Below are 24,161 nucleotides of genomic sequence, written 5' to 3' on the forward strand. Positions count from 1 at the left end.
GGTTATGTAATGGCACAAAATATTAGGACGACACTGTACCAAGAATGGGTTTAGAACCCCTGTTTCTCCATACAGCTAGTTCCCAAGTTTTATTATGTCACTTGTGGGATGCACAGAGCACATTTGTATCAATATGTAAAATATAATAAAAAGACTGAAAGTATCTGGAGCGCACAAAAATCACGCTTTACTGGTGACCTCAAAGGGCCCAAATTTCCCCATGAGTTGCACCGTTTTTTTGGTGTAACTTGACCTTTCTGGTGTATTTTTTTAGTTCCAAATATGGCCATTTAATTTGCGCCAGTGTAAGTGAGTTAGTTAGGTTTTTTTTTAGGTCAGTTTTTTTTTCAAAAGGGGGCGTTCCCAGCCACTTACACCATTTTGCCAATTTGGCCAGAAAAAAATTGCACTAAACTAACTTAGGGCAGCGTATGTGTCCACTTTTGTTCGCACAGAAAGACCTTACTAACAGTTACGGAATCGGTACAAGCAACGACATTTAAAGCATCACCAAGCACCAAACAAAGCACAAAAAGTAATAAGCAATTACTTAACAAATAAAATAGAAGGAACTATTTTATTCCCCAAAAGCAATAAAGCACCAAGACCAAAGTAATAAGCAATCAATAAATAATAAATAAAAAAATAGAAGGAACGCTGCACCAAAAGCGCCAAAATCAATCAGTAAATAACAAATAAAAAATAGAACTCCAAGAAACATAGAAACATAGAAAATAGGTGCAGGAGTAGGCCATTCGGCCCTTCTAGCCTGCACTGCCATTCAATGAGTTCATGGCTGAACATGCAACTTCAGTACCCCATTCCTGCTTTCTCGCCATACCCCTTGATCCCCCTTGTAGTAAGGACTACATCTAACTCCTTTTTGAATATGTTTAGTGAATTGGCCTCAACAACTTTCTGTGGTAGAGAATTCCACAGGTTCACCACTCTCTGGGTGAAGAAGTTCCTCCTCATCTCGGTCCTAAATGGCTTACCCCTTATCCTTAGACTGTGACCCCTGGTTCTGGACTTCCCCAACATTGGGAACATTCTTCCTGCATCTAACCTGTCTAAACCCGTCAGAATTTTAAACTTTTCGATGAGATCCCCTCTCATTCTTCTGAACTCCAGTGAATACAAGCCTAGTTGATCCAGTCTTTCTTGATATGTCAGTCCCGCCATCCCGGGAATCAGTCTGGTGAACCTTCGCTGCACTCCCTCAATAGCAAGAATGTCCTTCCTCAAGTTAGGAGACCAAAACTGTACACAATACTCCAGGTGTGGCCTCACCAAGGCCCTGTACACTGTAGTAACACCTCTCTGCCCCTGTACTCAAATCCCCTCGCTATGAAGGCCAACATGCCATTTGCTTTCTTAACCGCCTGCTGTAGCTGCATGCCAACCTTCAATGACTGATGTACCATGACACCCAGGTCTCGTTGCACCTCCCCTTTTCCTAATCTGTCACCATTCAGATAATAGTCTGTCTCTCTGTTTTTACCACCAAAGTGGATAACCTCACATTTATCCACATTATACTTCATCTGCCGTGCATTTGCCCACTCACCTAACCTATCCAAGTCACTCTGCATCTCATAACATCCTCCTCGCAGCTCCCACTGCCACCCAACTTAGTGTCATCCGCAAATTTGGAAATACTACATTTAATCCCCTCATCTAAATCATTAATGTACAATGTAAACAGCTGGGGCCCCAGCACAGAACCTTGCGGTACCCCACTAGTCACTGCCTGACATTCTGAAAAGTACCCATTTACTCCTACTCTTTGCTTCCTGTCTGACAACCAGTTCTCAATCCACGTCAGCACACTACCCCCAATCCCATGTGCTTTAACTTTGCACATTAATCTCTTGTGTGGGACCTTGTCGAAAGCCTTCTGAAAGTCCAAATATACCACATCAACTGGTTCTCCCTTGTCCACTCTACTGGAGACATCCTAAAAAAATTCCTTAGGGAACGCAACGGGCCGCCAATGAGGGAGCCCATTCAGCCAGGGCTCGGGACGGCGTACTTCGGCCCCTTTCACACAGCCTGCAGCGCTCGTTTGCCGAAACTGCCTGCCAGGAGCTGCTGCACATGTGCGCAGATTCTAGCGCGCATGTGCTGAGGTCGCGGCACTGTTTTCAGCACTGGGACCTGGCTCCGCCCCCAATCCATTGGGCCACGCTGCGCCACAATGGAGGAGAGGCTGGGGAGTGGCCAAAATACAGAGGTCTTTTTTTCGGTTCGCTTGGAGTTGGGCAAAAGTGGTGCAGCTCAAGTGAGCGCACCAGAAAAAGAGGTTAGGGAAATTTGGGCCCAAATAATCATAGCTTCAACATTACTGTTGGTGATAAAACTAGACGAATGCTTAAATATAATATCAAGTATTATAAATTGTCATGCATCTTACATTGTTATATATAACTGTATCCTAACATGCTGTACATGACTGTAATAAGATATGATCTGTAACCACCAGCATACCTTACCACCAGGGGTGCACTTGCAAGAGACAGGTATATAAGGACAGAACTCAGGCAAGTGCAGCATTCCAGAGCTGTGAAATAAAGGTGCAGGTCCAGAGTGACCTTGACTTCACTACATGCCTCGTGTAAATCTGTACTGAGGGGACAGAACTTTACAGTGGCGACGAGTTACGGGATTACAGAATTCACAGAATGGCGAACAACGGATCAGATGAAAAGTACAATGCGGGAGACAATTGGGAGGACTTTATAGAAAGGCTCCAGCAAAGCTTTGTAACCAAAGACTGGTTAGGCGACGATAAGGCAGACAAAAGAAGAGCACATCTCTTGACCAGCTGAGGCTCGAAAACATACGCTTTAATGAAGGATCTGTTGGCACCCGAGAAACCAGCAAGCAAGTCGTTTGAAGAATTGAGCACACTGGTAAGAGACCACCTGAAGCCAGCGAGCAGCCTACACATGGCCAGACACAGGTTCTACAACTACAGACGTTGTGTGGGCCAGAGCATACCCGACTTCGGAGGTTGGCTAGTTTATGTGAGTTCTCCGATGAACTGAGGAGAGAAATGCTGAGAGACTTTTTCATTGAAGGAATAGGCCACGCAGGCATATTCCGAAAGCTCATAGAGACCAAGAACCTGACCTTAGAGGCAGCAGCACTGGTTGCACAGACATTCTTGGTAGGGGAAGAAGAAACGAGGTTGATTTACAATGCAGGTACGACAACTAATGAAATATCGGAACAAGAAGTTCACAGCACAAACAAGCTGCTACCCCCACACACAGACAAAACCGGGAGAACAGGCTCTCGACAGCAGGCAGAAGCCATCAAGGGCCACAGGAACGGCCGGTCACACCTCATTAACCCACAATGCGAGCAATCAACTACAAACTGAGAGAAGCTCAAGAGAGATCAGCCAGACACAGCTCATTCTTTGGGAACACTTTGAACAATGGAACAGGTCTGTGCTGGAGGTGTGGGGGTGGGCACTCGTCAAGGGGATGTCGATTTCAGCAGGCTGTTTGCAGAAATTGTGAAAATACAGGGCATTTGGCTCGCATGTGCAAAAAAACGGCAGCTCGGCTGGTATACGAATCGGATGGGTCGGAAAACGGACCAGAAGATGGTGGGGACAGTACCCGGGACACCGATGTACAGCGGGTCAACGTGATCAATGGCCGCTGCTCCTACAACAGGACGCCTCCTATAATAATGAGGGTCCTACCCAACAGGATATCTGTCAACATGGAGCTGGATACGGGAGCGAGTCAATCTCTCATGGGCGCACAACAATTTGAACAACTGTGGCCGCATAAAAGAGACAGACCAAAACTCACAAGGGTTGACACCAAACTAAGGACCTATACCAAAGAAATCGTACCAGTCCTCAGCAGCGCCATACTCTCTGTCACACACAAAGGGACAGTGAACCGACTTCCCCTGTGGATTGTCCCCGGAGACCCCCCAGCACTGCTGGGGAGAAGCTGGCTGGCAAAACTAAACTGGAAATGGGATGATGTCCATGCCATGTCATTAGAGGAACGGACCTCCTGCTCAACAGTTATAAAGCGATTTGAACATCTCTTTCAGCCAGGTGTGGGCACTTTCAAAGGGGCCAAAGTCAAAATCGACATCACACAGGATGCTAGACCGGTCCATCACAAGGCCAGAGCTGTACCCGATGTGATGAGGGAAAAGATTGAACACGAACTAGACAGGCTTCTGCGGGAAGGCATTATATCACCTGTGGAATTTAGCGACTGGGCAAGTCCCATCATCCCAGTCATGAAGCCTGATGGATCCGTACGAATCTGTGGAGACTACAAATCTACCATAAACAGAGTCTCCCTACAGGACCAGTACCCACTGCCCAGAGCGGAGGACTTATTTGCCACATTGGCTGGAGGTAAACTTTTCTCAAAATTAGACCTCACATCTGTGTATATGACGCAAGAATTGACCGAGGAATCCAAGCTACTCACCACCATCAACACACATCGAGGCCTTTTCATGTACAATCGATGCCCATTCGGCATCAGGTCGGCAGCTGCCATATTCCAGCGCAACATGGAGAGTCTGCTCAAGTCCATCCCGGGGACAGTTGTATTTCAAGACGACATACTTATCACGGGCAGGGACACCGACTCCCATCTCCGTAATTTGGAGGAAGTACTAAAGCGGTTGGATCGGGTAGGCCTACGAGTCAAGAAATCCAAGTGCCTGTTTCTCGCACCCGAGGTTGAATTTTTGGGCAGAAGGATTGCCGCTGATGAAATCCGCCCAACAGAGTCCAAAACAGAAGCAATTCACCTGGCACCCAGGCCCCGGAATGTCTCAGAACTGCACGCCTTTCTCGGGCTACTCAATTACTTTGGGAACTTTATGCAGAACTTAAGCATGCTGCTGGAGCCTCTCCACGTGCTACTCAGGAAGGAGTGCGATTGGTTTTGTGGGGACGACCAGGAACGCGCCTTCAATAAGGCACGCAACCTTCTGTGTTCCAACAGTGTTTTGACTTTTTTTGACCCAGGTAAAAAGCTAGTTCTCACATGCGATGCGTCAGTGTATGGGGTCGGGTGCGTTTTGCAACATGTCAATAGTGTGGGCAAATTACAACCCATAGCTTATGCCTCCAGGTCACTTTCGCGGGCAAAGCGCAGGTACAGAATGGTAGAGAAGGAGGCGCTCGCTTGCGTGTACGGTGTCAAAAAGATGCACCAATACCTTTTCGGGGCCAAGTTCGCATTAGAAACCGACCACAAGCCCCTCACGTCCCTCCTATCTGAGAGTAAGGCAATAAACGCCAATGCCTCGGCGCGAATTCAACAGTGGGCACTCATGCTGGCGTCCTACGACTACACCATAAGGCACAGACCAGGCACAGACTACTGTGCCGACACGCTCAGCAGGCTACCCCTGGCGACCACAGAAGGGTCTGATGAACAGGACTGTGAGATAGTCATGGCAATCAATGCCTTTGAGTCCACAGGTTTGCCCATGATGACTCGCCAAATCAGAGCCTGGACGGCCAGCGACCCCACGTTATCCTTCGTAAAAAGATGTGTCCTAACCGGTGACTGGGCAGAGGCTCGTGATGCCTGCCTCGAGGAATTAAAACCCTTTCACAGGCGCATGCATGAGCTATCACTACAAGCAGACTGCCTGATGTGGGGCAGCCAAGTAGTCATGCCTCTGCAAGGCAGTGAAGCATTTGTCCGGAAACTCCACCACGAGCACCCGGGGATCGTTCTCATGAAGGCCATGGCCAGACCCCACCTCTGGTGGCCAGGTATTGATGTGGACTTGGAGCTCTGTGTCCAAAGGTGCACCATTTGTGCCCAACTCAGCAATGCCCCCAGGGAGGCTCCCCTGAGCCCCTGGCCCTGGCCTACCAAACCATGGTTGCGGGTGCACGTAGACTATGCGGGCCCATTCATGGGCAAAATGTTCCTCGTAGTTGTAGATGCATTTTCAAAGTGGATCGAATTTTAAACTCGAGCACAACCTCCACCACTGTGGAGAGCCTCGCAACCATATTTGCAACGCACGGAATCCCTGACACATTGGTCAGTGACAATGGTCCATGCTTCACCAGCGCAGAATTCAAGACTTTATAATTGACCACGGCATAAATCACGTCAAGACGGCACCATTCAAGCCAGCCTCCAACGGCCAGGTGGAGAGAGCAGTGCAAATCATTAAACAAGGCATGCTTAAAATCCAAGGTCCCACGCTGCAGGGTCGCCTGTCACGACTGCTGCTGGCATACAGATCTCGTCCGCACTCACTGACTGGGATCCCCCCCCCCCCCCGCGCAACTGTTGATGAAAAGGACTTTAAAAACAAGGCTCTCATTAATCCTCCCAGACATGCACGAAATCATTGAGGCAAAGCGTCATAAGCTGACTGAGTACCATGACAGAAATTGGAGGGGGAGATGGAATGAGATAGGGGACAAAGTGTTTGTACTAAACTATGGCAGCGGTCCCAAATGGCTTGCAGGGACAATAACGGGCAAGGAAGGAAACAGGCTACTGGTAGTACAAATGGACAATGCAAAACCTGCCGGAGGCATGTAGACCAAGTCAAAAGCAGATTTACCAACAACACTGCGGAACCAGAGGCAGACTACAATGTGGAACTCGCACCACACCTGGTGGACAGACAGAGGGAACAATCTGACGAAAGGGCAATCCTAACAGACAGCCCAGGCGAGTCAACAACAATCACACCAATCGAAACAGACAGCCTAGGCGAGATACCAACAACCACACCCAAAGAAAAACAGACACAAAGGCAAACAACTGAACCACAACTCAGGCGTTCCACACGAGAGCGTAGACCACCTGAGAGACTGAACCTATAAAGAAAATAAGCCCTTGGGGGAGGGTGATGTCATGTATCCTACATCATTATATATAACTGTATCCTAACATGCTATACATGACTGTAATAAGATATGACCTGTAACCACCAGCATACCTTACCACCAGGGGTGCACTTGCAAGAGACAGGTATATCAGGACAGGTCTGAGGCAAGTGCAGCATTCCAGAGCTGTGAAATAAAGGTGCAGGTCCAGAGTGACCTTGACTTCACTACATGCCTCATGTGAATCTGTACTGAGGGGACAGGACTTTACATAAATGGAGGGATTAACCCATTTGAAAAAATGAATGGCATGCAAACCCATTAAGTGTTTGCTGATATCACCAACAATAATTTCTAGACTCATGATTTTTGCTCAAATAAACAGGAAGGAAAAGATGAAATAAAAACAAAATGCTGGAAATACTCAGGTCGGGCAGCATCTGTGCATCGAGAAACAAAGCTAACGTTTTAGGTCGATGACTTTTGTCAGAACTGGAAAAAGTTAGACATGTAACAGGTTTTAAGCAAGTTGAGAGGCCGGGAAAGCGTCAAGAGAGGGAAACAAAAGGGAAGGTCTGTGATAGGGTGGAAGGCAGGCGAGATAAAATGACAAAAGGGATGATGGTGCAAGGTAAAAGGAGATGGTAATAGGACAAGTAAAGAAACAAAAGATGTGTCTGGGAAGAGGTGTAAGTGGAAATATCTGAATTATCACCAACAGCTACTATCTGAAAAAATGGGGACATTGATGATGATCTGAAATTGTTGAACTCGATGTTGAGTCCGGAAAGCTGTCAAGTGCATAATAGAACAATGAGGTGCTGTGCCTCGAGCTTACGTTGAGCTTCATTGGAACAGTGTAGGAGGCCAAGGACAGAGAGGTCAGAGTGGGAGTGGGAGGGTTTTCTGGGCTCCCACAACCCAAACAGTGAGAGAAGAACATCTACACCCACTAGACACGAGTTACCAATTGTATGTCAACCCCGAATTCAGAGCCATAGCTCAGTCTCCACTCGCCAAGACTGTCAGGTGGAGTTGGAACCCCGCACCTTCTGACTCAGAGGCGGCATTGCTACCACTAAGCCAAAGACTCCCTCCATTGTTCTGGTACTAAAAGCTTTCACATAATTCATTCCTGGGCCATTTTGTAGGGCAGAAACAAGCCACCTTATCAGAATATTTTCAGATTGGCAGGCTTTAACTAGTTGGGTACCACAAGGATCAGTGCTTGGACTTCAGCTATTTATAATCTATATTACTGACTTAGATGAAGGGACCGAGTGTAACATATTCAGGTTTGCTGATGATACAAAGTTAGGTGGGAAAGTAAGCTGTGAGGATAACGCAAAGAGGCTGCAGAGAGATATAGACAGGTTGACTGAGTGGACAAGAACATGGCAAATGGAATATAATGTGGGGAAGTAGGAAGTTATCCACTTTGGTAGGAAAAACAAAAAAACAGAATATTTTTTGAATGGTGAGAAACTGGGAAATGTTTGCATTCAGAGGGATCTGGGTGTCCTTGTACATGAATCACAGAAAGTTAACATGCAGGTACAACAAGTAATTAGGAAAGCAAATGGTATGTTAGCTTCTGTTACAAAGGAATTAGAATATAAGAATAAATAAATCTTACAATTGTACAGGGCACATCTGGAGTATTGTGCACAGTTCTGGTCTCCTTACTTAAGGAAAGACATTCTTGCCTTAGAGGGAGTGCAACAAAGGTTCACTAGACTGGTTTCTGGGATGAGGACATTGCCCTATGAGGAGATATTGAGTAGACTAAGCCTATATTCCCTAGAGTTTAGAAGAATGAGAGGTGATCGAATTGAAATATATAAAATTCTTACAGGGCTTGACAGGGTAGATGCAGGGAGGATGCTTCCCCTGGCTGGGGAAACTAGAACATGGGGTCATAGTCTCAGGATAAGGGTCAGCCATTTGGGACTGAGATGAGGAGAAATTTCTTCACTCAAGGCTTATTTGTCAACAATCATGGAACATATTTACATTATATCATTGTGGATACTTATGAAATGTTTTTACTGTAGCTAGAGGAATCTTTGTAATACACTACATTTTGCATCCCCTCCTCCCTCCATTATTCCTTATTTCTGCACAGCTGCCTGAGTTGCCACAGTTCCTCCTTTAGTCCTTCAACTAGAGAGGGAATAAAGTGAGCCCATGAGCATCGTCATACCAACCATGGATGTCACTGTGTGATTACTTGACAACAGCTGAATTATACAGAGTCATATACAGGGTCTTTATGTTGACTTTCAGGCCTCAACTACAAATGAAGCTTCAGCTGCTGCAACTGAGGAAAATGAAAGAGAAGACACCACAGAGAAAGTGGAAGGTATGAAATATATTTTACAGAAAATAGTAAGGGCTGGATTTCCAGTTGGAGGCTTCTTAGGGCGCTAATGGTGGTAGACCGGTAAATGTTGTGCCGGGAAATGATTTGCGACGGCAGCCAACAAATTCGGTTATTGCATCCTGAGAGTGAAGCGGAGCGCTAAGGGAGGTGTTCCACAACTCTCTTAGGGCGCTAGGCCGAGTGAGCAACTGAAAATCCATTGTTAAAGAGCTAGATTTGGAACGCCCTAAGAGAGGCCTCCCTGGAAAAAAAAGTGGCACAAAAAACATTTCCAATATATTGCTCACCCCAAATAAAGATAAATCGTAAAAATAAAACAAACAAAAAAATAATCACATTTACCTCATGCAGTTATTCCTTCCCTCACCACTGCCGGTACAGCTCTGACCGCCAGCTCTCTCTGGCAGGTTGACTACGGGTCACTACGGGGTCAGCACAAAACAAATTTTGAGATCGGGATGATATTGGGGGGATTGCACATCAGCCGACGCTCCCGGGCGTTACTGCTCAGCGCCGCCGCAAAACCGACACCAAATTTCCCGGCGGGATGTTGGAAGCTGGCCGTCCTGCTGGTAATTATTTCCAGACCCATTATCGCCCCAATGGGGCACTAACAGAGGCACAATCGAAACAAAAATCCAGCCCAATGTGATTTCATATTTACCATTTTAACTGTTTTCGCCACTTGTTTTCTAGTTACTATTTATCAACAACTGAAAGAATACTTCACGCGCTTGTTCAATTTTGAGTTGCAGAGTTTACAAAGCGTCTTCCTATGGGCTATGCTCAGCTGTGGCTATCTGTGGGTTCCTTTCAGCTAATTTCTTATTTGACTTTTTATTTGCTTCATGAGGCCAAGCATTTAGCAGTCTTTTAAAATGTGCTCTTCAATTTTTAAAGAACCATTTAAAGGTTTTTCTTTAACATTCATGGTTCCAAAGTTGAGTTACTCATTTGTAGGTGAGCCTGTTATATAATGTTATGTCATGTAAGGTTTACACACACAATGCCACCTACAGATGCAGTTCCTATGAAATGTTGTGATGTTGCAGTCTTTTTAATATATGATAGATTGTTCTTTGGTTAGAATTGTTTATATGTCCCATATTCATAGTGTAGAATTATGCAGCAGGGGGATATAAAGGAACAGTAAATATTGAAATCCATTTCTCAGCTGGCATTAGTCATCTAGAAGGAGATTCAGTTAGGACAGTAACAAGCACCACTTTTCCTTCTAGGGCAGCTGGTTAACCTGGCTACCAAGGATGAAGGTATCCAACACACAGCTGATATCAATTTAGAAATATCTTACTCTGAGCAGGCTGCAAACATGAAAGAAAAATCAAGCAACATAAAGCCCAAAGGAGAGGATGATGCATCCCTGCCCGTAAGTAGAATCATAGAATAATGCAGCACAGAAGGAGGCTATTCGGCCCATTGTGCCTGTACCTCCACTTTGGAAAAGCTATTCAATTAGTCCCACAGTCCTGCAAATCTTTCCACTTTAAGTATATATCCAATTCCCTTTTGAAAGTTTTTATTGAATCTGCTCCCACCACCCTTTCAGGCAGTGCATTCCACATCATAACAATGTGTAATTTTTTTTCCTTGTGTCGCTTCTGGTCTTCTACCAATTACCTTAACTCTGTGTCCTCTGGTTACAGACCCTTCTGCCACTGGAAACAATTTATCGCTATCAAAATTCTTCAAGATTTTGAACACATCTAGCAAATCTCCCCTTAACCTTTGCTTCTCTAAGCAGAGCACTTTCAACTCCTCCAGTCTCTCCTCATAACTGAACTTCTGCAACCCTGATATCATTCTAATAAATCTCCTCTGCACCATTTCCGAGGCTTCAATATTCTTCCTAAAGTGTAATGTCCAGAACTAGACACATTACCCTAGTTGGGGCCTAACCAGTGATTTTCCGTGTGCCTTTTTAACAGCCTTCTCAACTTGTCCTTCCACCTTCAAAGATTTTTTGTATGTACCCTCCCATGTCTCTCTGTTCCTGCACCACTTTTAAAATTGTACCATTTAGTTTATATTGCCTCTCCTCATTCTGCCTGCCAAAATGAATCATTTCACACTTCTTTGCATTAAATTGCATCTGCCATGTGTCTGCCCATTTCACCAGTCTGTCTCTGTCCTCCTGAAGTCTGCTACTATCCTCCTCACTGTTTATTACATTTCTGAGTTTTGTGTCCTCTGCAAACTTTGAAATTATGCCCCCTATACCCAAGTCCAGGTCATTAATATACATCAAAAAGAGCAGTGTTCTTAATACCGACCCTGGGAGGACACAATTATATACCTGTACTTCCCTCCAATCTGATAAACAACCATCCATCGCTACTCTCTGCTTTCTGTCCCTTAGCCAATTTTGTATCTACAGAACCATTGCTCCTTTAATCACATGAGCTTCAATTTTGCTAACCAGTTTATTATGTGGCACTTTATCAAATGTCTTTGAAAGTCCACATACACGATATCAACTACACAACCCTCAGCATCCTTTCTGTTACTTCATCAAAGAACTCAAGTTAGTCAGACATAATTTGCCTTTAACAAATCCATGCTGACTTTGATTTATTGACCCATATATTTCCAAGTGCCAATGTGTCACCCATTTTCCTTTCCTATGTGCAATATTTTACACTTGACTACATTCAATGGAATGTGAGGAAGTGTGAGGTCATACTTGTGTCATAGGTGAAGAGTGAACAAAGAGATGGAAGAGTTTAAATACATAATCAAAAAAAGTTATTGATCCATTTATTTATTGATTAATCTAAGATCATGATTGTATGTACTTATCCTGCATGTTTAGCATTATTCCTTTAATGATGTTTCATTTGTCCTCTACTGAAACTTTGTTGAAAATCCTCCCCCAGTCAATTTGCTCGAGTTGATACCTCATTTCTTTGAAGCTAACCCTCTTAAATATATAAACCTTGCTCCTCGTTCATATCTAATAACCAGTGTTACCTCCCCATAATGACACAAAATAACCAGAGCTCCGTATATCAGTGTTATATCCCCATAATATAATAACCTGATCCCTGTATAATAGGGTTACATCCCCTTATAGATACTTAAAACAAGCTCCTGGCACTATTCAAAGAGCTGGGGAGTTGACCCAGTATACTGGCTAACATTTATCCAGTAAACAATACCACAAAAAAACAGATGATCTGATAATTTATTTCACTGCTATTTGTGGGACCTTGCTGTGCACAAATTGAATGCTGTAATTTTCTACATTACAACAGTTACTTTTAAAAGTGACTTTTAATACTTTTAAAAGTATACCATTTTCTGAAAAGCACTTTGGGAAGTGCTGAGGCTGTGAAAAGCACGATATATCAGTGTTTTTTCTTTCTGAAGAACTACCGGCTGCCAAAGGATAAGACAGGTACCACTAAAGCAGGAGGTCTTGCAGCTCAGGATATGAAAAAAGTCCGTTCCTTGGCTCTGATTGAAATGACTGCTCTTTTTGACACGCTTGGTGTGGATTTCAAGCATCATAAAGCAATAAAAGTCAAAATTAGAGGTAATGAGAATACATATTATTCAAATTTGAAATACTGCTTTCATATGAGGTTAATATATTTAATGCTTTGTTGTGTATAAACTATCCATTTATTTTATTATTCGTGAAATTTAAGCTTTGCCTTATACATGGGTGTGGCCTTAATTGTATTATTTACTCTCAGGTTGAAGTAACACTCGATTCTAGCATCGGTGTGTGTAGGGATAGGTCAGTGAGGAAAATAGTGCTCTCTGTCTTGAACTCCTTCATTTTCCACAGCACTGCAAAGGGCTTGCTGCAGATAACATTAGGCGAGAGTGTGCTGATGCTGAGCAAAACCCAAAGTATGCATAGATAAAATAACAAGATGAATAAACTCTTGGCACCACAATGAGTGAATGTCATCTTCAGCCCAGGAGCAACCCAAAGATAACTATTGCTTGAGGTACATTTATTTTTTCTAATCCTAGAATAATCATCAGATCTTCTGGCTGTTGCTCCCCAGAAGAAAATTTAGACCATAGACTCAATATTCATCTCTCTCAACTCTCCCTTCACATTAAAAGCTAACCCTTCTCCCTCACTTTCAGGTTAGAATCATCCTGCAGTGTGAAAGAGTTATTATTTCTGATCTTCAGCTCTTAACTCCTTGGGCTGGATTTTAAGTTTTTCTGTTTTCAGGGCAAAAACGGAGGCAGGGCGGGAAAGTTACTGGCCGAGAATAGGTTGTACTTTAATAAGGAATTTTCACCATCTGGGCCATGCGCCAGGGTGTGCAGCATGAAGGGAGGCACTGTACAACTTTCGAGGCGCAAAAATGGGAAACTCGCGAACTTAAGTGCTGGGCCATTTGCGTTCCGAGAGAGGCCTGGGGGGGGGGGGGAACCTTAAAAAAAAACACAAAAACATTCCCAAAACATTGCCCATGCCACCACAACAAAAACCGCTAAAAAAATTAAAAGAACAAACACTCGCACTTGCCTTTACAGCAATTTACCTTCATTACCACCGGCATGGCTGGTTTCCCAAGTGGTCATTGCGAGGCGCGATTCCAGGCGTACGGGTCAGGTTCGAGAGGCATTGCACATCCAGCACAGATCTTCCCAGCCATGTTGCTAAGTGCCGCTGCAAAACCCGACCCAATGCTCGCGACAGGACGTAGGAGACTTCGCCGCTCCATTTCACGCGCTCCAGGGCGAGACCCAGAGCGCAAAGGACCGGAAAATCCAGCCCCATATCTGTTTGAAAAGATAAAACTACTTTTTAGTATGAATTAACATATAAAATGATACAGCTGTATCAGGTGTTTGCTGTCGTTGTATGGCCCAGAAGGAGCACAGGATGTTCTTCAAAGTTCAGTGGATTTTCAATATTTGCTTTCAGAAATGGGATTGTTTGGAGTTCCACTTTCATTGCTATTGGAACAGGATCACAAAAAAGTACCAGGAACCAAGGTCCCACTCATATTTCAGAAAGTAAGTACCGGATGCAATGTATATTGAATTGAAAGTACCTTCAAATTATTGGACACGTGCCAGTTTGATAACTCGGCTCCTCAGATCTTTAATCTGTTTTAGCCCCATGTTACATGAAACAAACTCTGCTTTTGCAACCTACAAATCAGATCAGGAACACGACAGTAGAGGGGGAAGGCAGAGGGGCCGAAATTGCCCCTCTGAGAAAGGCCCGTTTGCACCTCAAACCGGTGGCCACGCTGCAGAGTGCAGTGGACACCGAGCTAACCGTCAAATGGCCGCCGATATCAGAATTCCCCTGATGGGTCTTGCAGCGGTCTGCAGCTCCTCACCTCTTCCACCTCACTTCTGTGGCAGTGATTGACAGCACTCTTAAATGCGTCACCGTGCACCGCTGAAGTCCCGGGAAGGAAGCGAGATTCCCCTTCCGAAGTTGTGTGGCCGCTCGGCGGTACGAAGAGTTGCTTTTTTCCGGTGTTGCATCGTTGCAAATGCACACCGCCGGAGCCTCGTAAAGGCTTGTTGATTTCACAGAATTTCGTGCCAGCGACTTTGAAGTTGTTAGACTTGCAGTGCAAGGCTTCCGTGTGCACTGCTTGCCGAGTGCTGGAGGTGCCTTCCAGATGTAGACGAGGGAGGCCACTTCGAGGAGGGTCTTGAGGTGGGGTCTGTGCTTGCAGGTCTTCGCCTTCTACACATTATGTGTGCCGCAGGCATCATTGTGGAGCACGATGGAGAGGGTCAGGTAGACGGCCACAGAAGGCAAGCAAGAGAGCTGGCACATGAAGCCACTCAGCAAGGGCTTCCCCCAAGGAGGAGAGTCAGATTCGATGACCCCCTCCAGCAGATAATGGGCAAGCAGCCCAGGAGGCAGCCTGCAGAGGAGCCAGGTGCTGGGCAGCATGCCCTGCAGAGTTGGAGGAGGCACAACAGCAGCAGGGAGCAGCTAATGAGCCACCTCACATAGCAAGACGGCCGCACAGGAGAGGGCATATCGCGGAAGGGTTTTCCGCCAAAAATTGGCATACACGGTTATGAGTGATGATCAGAGCCTGCGTAGACTGAGATTCTACTTAAGCCTGCATCTGGCGATTTCCATTGCCCAACCTATAAGCTCTCTCACACATTATTCCCACGCACTATCATGAGAGACCTGATCACAAATTACAAACACTAAATAAAGATTTATTACAACCCAAACAATGGGTCTCAAAAACACTTACATTATCCATTATCACCCTTATCCAACTCCTTCTTACCCCTCTTACATAGACCTATCCTTACAGTATACCACACCCCACCTCCCCACCATCATCATCATAGGCAGTCCCTCGAAACGAGGATGACTTGTTTCCACGACAAAAAAAAAAGGATGAGTTCACAGGTGTTTCGAAAGAAGAACCCGAATTACATCCTCAAGTGTGGAAGATGCCTGTGTGTGGATTTTTTTTAACGTGTGGTGGCCGTTGCACACCAGCCACCACACGGGCTTGACAGAGCTAGGTCTTGGTCCAGTGGCAAGGATTACCCAAGACAACTGGAGACCAGCTCTGCTGCATGGACCTAGCTGCACCTCCCCCACCAAGCTGCTGGATCACAGGTCGGCGGGGTGTGGTGGAACCCTTAGGCCTCCGGTGGACCATCGTGGACACAGCCGCAATGTCGCTTAGCCTCCAGCTGACATTGCATGACAGCAGCCACACGCTGGAAGTCAGTAGAGATGAAAGCAGTCAGAGGCTCTGTGCCCTGTTGCCCAGAGTACATGAGAGCATTCCAGGGCAGCAGCCATCCTGTGCAAAGAAAGGTCAAGATGAACTGAAGACACAGCTGCAAAACCTGCCCTTTAAGAAGACCAGGGAGCAGCTGCATCATGTGCATGATGGTTTGCATCAACTGGATAAGTGGGGAATTTCACAGTGCAATCACCACATCACAGCCACACCACTGAAAATATCCATTACCACCGGGAATTAAGACTCCACTCCATTTATAACCAAAAAAAGGACACTTTTGATCTTATTACCACCACAATCATATCGGTGGTAATGGATGGCCAATGGTGATGCAACCACCCCATTTTGGGAGGAGGGCAATTTCGGGCCCTCATGTTTTAGTGTAGTATCTCAGCAACTGAGAGCTTAATCATATATTGTTTTTATCTTTGGAGAGTGCACTGGCTGAGGTTCCTTGGGGTGTCCATGTTACTTCAGACTGGTACAACATTAAGCCTACTATTTGAATTTGGCAAATAGATATAAAATCTTTCATCTTAATGGATCCATAGCTCCATTGTACTTGGGTGAGTTCTATAAAAATAAACCTTTTTATAGATAACTAATTGCTCAGAATTTCTCTGTGACTTTCTCTGCAGTTGCCAATTTGTCTTCTCCTTGATTTAGATATTTTGGTTGATGTGATACAGATTTGCTAAAATGAGATTTCAAATATATTTTCAGCTTATTTCCCACATAGAGGAAGAGGGGTTGAACACAGAAGGGATTCTACGAATACCTGGACTTGCATCAAGAATTAAGGTATTTTTAGAAGAACTTGGGGCCAAAATTCACCATCCCCGAAAGGAAGGATACCGCGGGGTTTGGGCAGCCGATCGAAAAAATTGATCGGCTGCCGCGGTCAGGTGATTTTCCCTCCCCGAGCCATATTCAGCTCGGGGGAGTGGGGTGGGGTGGGGGGACATTTGAGCGGTGCGCACTTCCGCTGGAAACGGCGGGGTGAAGCCACAGTAAAGGAAGATTTTCTGCAGTGATCTCTACAGTGTGCGGGTCGCTGGAAAGTGGTCAGGACAGGAAAATTCACCTACAAAAAGGTAGGACTTCTTCAGGCAGTGCCCCCACAAAGTATTCGAGTCGGTACTCAAATGCGACACCGCTGGAGTGTTGCCGCGATCGGGGCCCTTTGGTAGGGAAATAGTTTTATTAATTTTAGTGTTTTATGTCATATTCCATCATCTGCCGTATTTAGCTTTTCATATAGTTTTATTAAGTTTTAGTGTTTTTATTCATATTCCATCATCTGCAGTATTTAGCTTGTCATATAGTCTTATTAATTGTTTTGGCTCCATTAAACCTGCTGAGTGCTGCTCAGAGGTTTGCACATACCCCTGTACTTTTGTACAACTTTCAGGTCCGACTCTTTAATGGAGGATTGTGGGTGCGGAGACCTGCTTGGCAGGGTTCACCCTGAGGATGGGAGGAGTGTTGGGAGGGCGACACCTGGTACACCGGGTCAGAAGCAGGGCGGCACGCAGGAGAAGGCATCGCCATCAGCACCGTGTAGAGAGGCAGCGGGCAAGGGAGGCAGCAGCCATGATTCGTTCATTCTGTGCCAGACCAGTGTGCCCACCATCTTCACCAGCCCGAATCAGGATTGCGGTTGGCTGCTTGGGGACAAGGGATATCCTCTGTCCACTTGGCTGCTCACTCCACTGCAACACCCCAGGACAGCGCCAGAGCATGCATACAATAACGCTCATTGTGCCACCAAGTGCATCATCGAGCAGTGCATAGGCATCTTTAAGCAGAGGTTCCGGTGCCTGGACCGCTCTGGTGGCACCTTGAAGTACTCTCCTCAACGGGTCTCCATAATCATCGTGGTCTGCTGCATGCTGCACAACCTGGCCATCATGAGGTGACCGCCGCTGGAGGTCAAGCCAGCAATACCACCTGAGGAGGAGGAGGATTCCCATCACCCTAGAGCTAGGAGGCGTCGACCCATCACCACCCTGGGAGGGCCAGGTGCAGACTGGCCAGCACCCTCCTGGGGGGTGCGTCCTCACATATATGGAGATGCCTGACACCTCCCCTGCAATCTCCCTCCATGCATTATATACTGGCGGTCTGCCAGGTCTCCCCATGTCAGGAAACAGTATTCTTCTTCTGTCCTCCACACCATCCATCAGTGTCTCCAGCTCCATATCAGTGAACCTGTTGACTCTCCTTGCACCTCTTACACCAGCCATCGTTCCAGACTCCTTCCAAACTCCTTCCCCTCTCTGGGCCTTGCTGAAAACCTTGGGCTTTAAAAAGGCCAGGGAGCAGCTAGCTTGTTAGAAACCCTTACCTGCATGCTGAATTTCTCAGTGGTGATAACGCTCAAACTAAGACAGCCACACCGCTGAAAAATCCACTTTGGAAGGATTCATTAGTGCTGGAACCCATTTGTTCACTTTTGGAGCTGAATAAAGGGGTGGCCCAGCCACGAAAAAATGTTGGTGCTAATGCCCACAAAAAGGTGGGGGAGCACCAGCTTTCCAGCGGTACTGAATTTCAGGCCCATTATATTTACTGAAAGAAGATTACCTGCAGGCACACAAACTGAAAGGATATAGTAAACGACTGAATCTGCGGTACTTCTAACAAGGAGATCTTCTAAATATAATTTATTTAATTTACACTTGAAGTATCACTATATAGCCATCTTTGCTGTATGTGCACAAATCAGAAGCTGAGAAACCTTGGAGATGATTTTTTAACGCTGTCTGCTTAGTGAGACAGAGTAGGTGGGTGGCTAAAATCGTTGCAGGATATTTACTGCTTTGTTATCGCTGCATTCCCGGTGGTCGCCATTTTAACTGCGCAGTTATTTTAGTTGGCCAAGACACCTGCAGGAGCTTCATGAATAGGGGGCATAATCTTAATGTTAAAGCCAGGCCATTCAGGAATGAAATCATGATGAAATTCTTCACACAAAGCATAGTGGAAATCTGGAACGCTCTTTCCCTAAAGGTTGTAGGTGCTGCGTCAGTTGAAACTTTCAAACTGAGCTCGATAGATATTTGTTAGGTAAGGATATTAAGTGATATGGCGTAAATGCAAAATAATGTATTTGAGACACAGATCAGCCATGATCTAATTAAATGGCAGAACAGGCTCGAGGGGCTAAATGGCCTGCTCCTGTTCCGATGTTCCTATGACTATATGCACATCCTATAATGCTATTAGCAACATGACGCTATTTTAACATGAAAACATAGAAGTCCCGCCCAGCGCCACACCCCAACCAGTAAAACCTAGCAAGATTGGTCTCTCAGCCATTGATTCAGTATTTAATGGGGCACTCAGCCGCAGGTACATAGATCATAGAATTGTAGATGTGCTGACCTCCTGAGAGAGTCAAACAGGTACTGCTCCCATTGTGCCACTGCCACCCCCGAGGGATTGGGGCTCATCACTTCCACTGATCTCCAGGAGATCAGACTGCAGAGGACTCCTTGAAAGCCCCTATCTAACGGTCTGCGAATCTATCCAAGGTGGATACACATCTCTCCAAGGTGGAGCTCAGAGCCTGCATGGCAACCATTTGAGCTTCCACCAAAGCTGCAAAGGCTGGTGACACTGACTTCTTTTGTGAGGGCCGACTGCAGTGTCCCTGGAGGTGGTGTAATGTAAAAAAAAAAAGAAGAGATGAGTGTGTTTGGAATGATTGTATGTTGAAGGATGTGATTGAGGGGAGAGAATTGTTGAGAGTGGTGGGGAATGGGGTAAAAGGAGTGTTGGCAGATGTTGTAAAGGGGTTGGAGAGATGAATTATGCACCCTTGCTTGTCTTGTGAGGCCATTGAAGTACATCCTGTAGTGTGAGCCCATCAGCCACCACTATCCAGACCTGCTGGATGGCGGCCCTGGGGTTGCTCCTGCATCTGGGGGTGCTTGGGGACAGTGCCTCCCTCCTTACCTTGACCTCCTCCACAAGGACCTCCATGGAAACATCTGAAATCTATGGGACAGCTCTGCGACGCATCGCTGTGAAGATAATTGTATCCATGCAGTTCCAATGAACTCTTTCAGAAGGGAATGCAACCTAACTTTAGAAGCTGCACTCCCACTTTAAATAGGCCTTGTTGTGCGGAGAAATTGGGCAGGCCCATTTATCGCTGTGCTTAGGTAGTCAATCATATTAAAATTGGGGCTCTTATTTCAGTGTCGATGATACCCAGAGTGAGCCATGTGAAGACAATTCAGTGAATTTGCACAGTGGCTCTGATAATTCGTACAGACAAACAGGTTACCTCTATGACCCTTAACAAAATGTACACATGGGAAGTGAGTGACCATTCCCCATGTAAAGAGAGCATGCAGGACTTGGTTTTCAGATGTTAACTAACGTTATACTCATGTTATTAATGAAAGTGATGCGTTAATCTTTACTTTCCCGCATGTTTTAAGAGTCTATGTGAGGAGCTAGAAGCAAAGTTCTACGAAGGAACCTTGAACTGGGAAAATGTACGTCAGCATGATGCAGCAAGTATACTGAAGCTCTTTGTAAGAGAGCTGCCACATCCACTCGTCACTCTTGAGTACCTTGATGCCTTCCTAGCTGTACAAAGTAAGTTACTGATCTTTTGTTTGACTAGCATTCATAATAAAAATGGAAATGCAATTCCTCTTGTGTGAATGATATACATCCATATCATTACATTTTCTGTGCAGTGGCCATTCAAGAATTTAATGTAAAAATACTCTAAATCTGGAAATATGATAATATTTCTATATTATCAAATGATTTTTGTCTGAAAGAATGTATATTTGTGGGGATATATGCTAATGATACACAAGCTAGAAAATAAAAAGGTAAATTGCTGACATGCATTTTAATGGACAGGAAATCCTGCAAGACCGACTCGAATTCTCAATAGACCTAATTCCTTGATGTCACACTTAGGGTGCAGCAATGCAGGGACACCAGTGAGGAAATGTTGGGCCCGGAGCACCTAATTTTCCATCCATTCATTTAAATGGACCTAAAATCATGGGCTACAGACCGGCGATTTCCCAACTAACACCTCCTTCAAGCACTGCTCCACACACAGGCACCCGACTGGGGAATCAACCACAATATGCACTGTAAATATATAAAAGATGCTTATAATGAAATATGGAGAGCACAAAATTGTGTCCGCTTCCTGTACCTGTTTGTGCTTGTCTTCCATTTCCTACTTCTTTATTTCTGTCTCCCCGACTTACCCATTCCAACAGTAGGGCCCAGATTCTAAGTCGGGGCGGGTAGGTAGGGAGTTGAGTTGTAAACTCACCCACTGCTCACGAAATGAAGCCCGGGCTATTTTAAATCCCAGGCCTCATTTAAATGACACCAGAATTTTTCAGTGGTTGCTGTAACTGCCAACTAAAAGTTTGTTATTTCAATGCAAACTTTTACAAAACGCTTCCTGTGGAACCAGGAGGAGGAGGAATGCTACCCTGACTCTACAGTCATCGCAGTCACTCCCCCCACCCCCATCCGACCCTGCTTCTTGCCTTCTCCAACCCCTTCTCATAACTTACCATCAGACCACAGCTGGTGAGCCAAGTAGCCCAGCATTTGTGCTGTTCGTATGCGCAAGTTGCCTATGGAGAGGTGACAGGCTGCATGAGCTCGCGTGTAAAATGTTAATGAGGCCCAATCTTGGGCTGGACTTGGGCTTCTTGGTTGGGGCAGATGAATTTCCGCCAGATGAATTTATACCCCTTCATTTGTGTGGAATTCACTCTATTTTGATTTTAGATCTCTTTAAGTATGATGCTTTCTAATTACAAAACGCAAATATTTGATTGACAGATCTGTCAAGTAGAAAACTTCAGCTACAGGCTCTGAACTTGCTGGTGCTTCTCCTCCCAGATCAAAATAGAGACACACTGAAGGTACGGATCGTCAGTTGTATTATACATACATATTTCTTTGTTTTTTGGTTTTTCCTCAAAATTGCATATTAAAATGTGAATAAAAAATGTTTATTGTGCAGAATTTTGACATAAATTTCTTATTCACTTTGAAGGATTGAGGAATTTTTAGCATCAAGCTCATAAACAATAAAAGGGTTTCTCTGTGATTCAGATTTCCAGCAGAGAGTGGCTCTTGCACATCTTAGGAAATCACGAACGTGACTCTTGTACATCGAGCGTGCATTCTGTGATTCCCTGAGATGTGCTTCCTGTGAATGTTGCTACCTGGTGAAGTGTTAGATTGTGGAGTCATCTTTTAGATTCTATGATTGATACACATTATATATAAAAAATAAAACATTAATATGATGTTTCTGATCAAAGGAATGGTAGCATAGTGATTATGTTACTGGACTAGTAATCCAGAGGTCTGGACTAATAATCCAGAGATGTGAGTTCAAATCTCACCATGGCAACTGGAGAATTTAAATTCAGTTAATTAATTAAATCTGAAATAAAAAGCTAGTGTCAGTATAAAACCAGATGGACCACCTGGCATCAACCTCGGCACCGGCTTTGGACACGACGATGGCACACCCAGCCCAGTCAATTCTGCAAAGTTCTCCTCAATCTAACACTTCACTGGATGACAACATTCACAGGAAACACATCTGGGGACTTGTGCCAAAATTGGGAGAACTGTCCCACAGACTAGTCAAGCAATAGCCTGACATAGTCATACTCACAGAATCATACCGTCTCGCCAATGTCCCAGTCTCCTCCCACTGGCAGGATAGACTCACCAGGGGTGAGGGCACAGTGGTATACAGTCAGGAGCGAGCGGCCCTGGGAGTCCTCAACATAGACTTCGGACCTCATGGCTTCAGGTCAGGTATGGGCAAAGAAACCTCCTGCTGATTACCATCTATCACCCTCCTCCATGTTGAACACCACTTGGAAGGGCACAGAATGTACTCTGGGTGGGGGACTCCAAAGTCCATCACCAAGAGTGACTCAGTAGCACCACTACTGACCGAGCTGGCCAAGTCCTGAAAAACCTACTTGACCTCGTTCTCACCAACATACCTGTCACAGATGCATCTGCCCATGACAGCATTGGTAGCAGTGATCAGTGCACTGTCCTTGTGCAGACAAAGTCCTGTCTTCACACTGAGGACACCCACTGTCATTTTGTGTGGCACTATCACTGTGTTAAATGGGAAATAGTCAGAACAGATCTAGCAACTTAAAACTCAGCATCCATGACGTGCTGTGGGCCATCAGCAGAAGCAGAATTGTATTCCACCACAATTTGTAACCTCATGGTCCAGCATATCCCTCACTGTACCATTACCATCAAGCCGGGGACCGACCCTGGTTCAATGAAGAGTGTAGAAGAGCATGCCAGGAGCAGCACCAGGTGTACCTTAAAATGAGGTGCCAACATGGGGAAGCTGAAACACAGGACTACATGCATGCTAAACAGTGGAAGCAGCATGCTCTAGACAGGGTTAAGTGATCCCACAATCAATGGATCAGATTGAAACTCTGCAGTCCTGCCAAATCCATTCGTGAATGGTGATGGACAATTAAACAACGGGAGGTGGAGGCTCCATGAATATCTCCATCCTCAATGATGGCGGAGCCCAGCACACGAGTGCAAAAGACTGAAGCGTTTCCAACCATCTTCAGCCTGAAGTGCAGAGTGGATGATCCATATCAATCTCCCCCTGAAGTCCCCATCATCACAGAAGCCAGTCTTCAGCCAATTTGATTTACTCCATGTGATATCAAAAAATGTCTGAGCGCACTGAATGCAGCAAAGGTTATGGGACCTAACAACATCTCAGCAGTCGTGCTGAAGACTTGTGATCCAGAACTAACCGCGCCTCTAGCCAAGCTGTTTCAGTACAGCTACAACACTAGCATCTACCCGACAATGTGGAAAACTGCCCAGGTATGTCCTGTCCACAAAAAGCAGGACAAATCCAATCTGGCCAATTATCGCCAAGTGGGGATGTTCGCAGATGATTGCACAGTGTTCAGTTCCATTCACAACTCTTCAGAAAATGAAGAGTCCACGCCCGTATGCAGCAAGCCCTGGGAATATTCAGGCTTCAGCTGATAAGTGACAAGTAACATTCGTGTCACATAAGTGCCAGGCAATTACTATCTCCAACAAGTGAGAGTCTAACCACCACCCCTTGACATTCAACGGCGTTACCATCACCGAA

General features: G+C 45.4%; 1 protein-coding gene across 1 annotated transcript in view; it reads left to right on the forward strand.

Annotated features, from left to right (window-relative positions):
* The window catches only part of arhgap18 (Rho GTPase activating protein 18), a 72,813-nt gene that overhangs the window by 35,344 nt on the left and 13,308 nt on the right, over positions 1 to 24,161 (forward strand). The window contains exons 4-10 of the mRNA XM_070884442.1: positions 9,146 to 9,221; positions 10,481 to 10,629; positions 12,630 to 12,795; positions 14,158 to 14,249; positions 16,706 to 16,783; positions 20,434 to 20,593; positions 21,824 to 21,906. Coding sequence (XP_070740543.1) covers positions 9,146 to 9,221; positions 10,481 to 10,629; positions 12,630 to 12,795; positions 14,158 to 14,249; positions 16,706 to 16,783; positions 20,434 to 20,593; positions 21,824 to 21,906 — 804 coding nt within the window. The remainder of the gene's footprint in view (positions 1 to 9,145; positions 9,222 to 10,480; positions 10,630 to 12,629; positions 12,796 to 14,157; positions 14,250 to 16,705; positions 16,784 to 20,433; positions 20,594 to 21,823; positions 21,907 to 24,161) is intronic.

This window comes from Pristiophorus japonicus, chromosome 7 (assembly GCF_044704955.1).
Source record: "Pristiophorus japonicus isolate sPriJap1 chromosome 7, sPriJap1.hap1, whole genome shotgun sequence".
Taxonomy (NCBI): Eukaryota; Metazoa; Chordata; class Chondrichthyes; family Pristiophoridae; genus Pristiophorus; species Pristiophorus japonicus.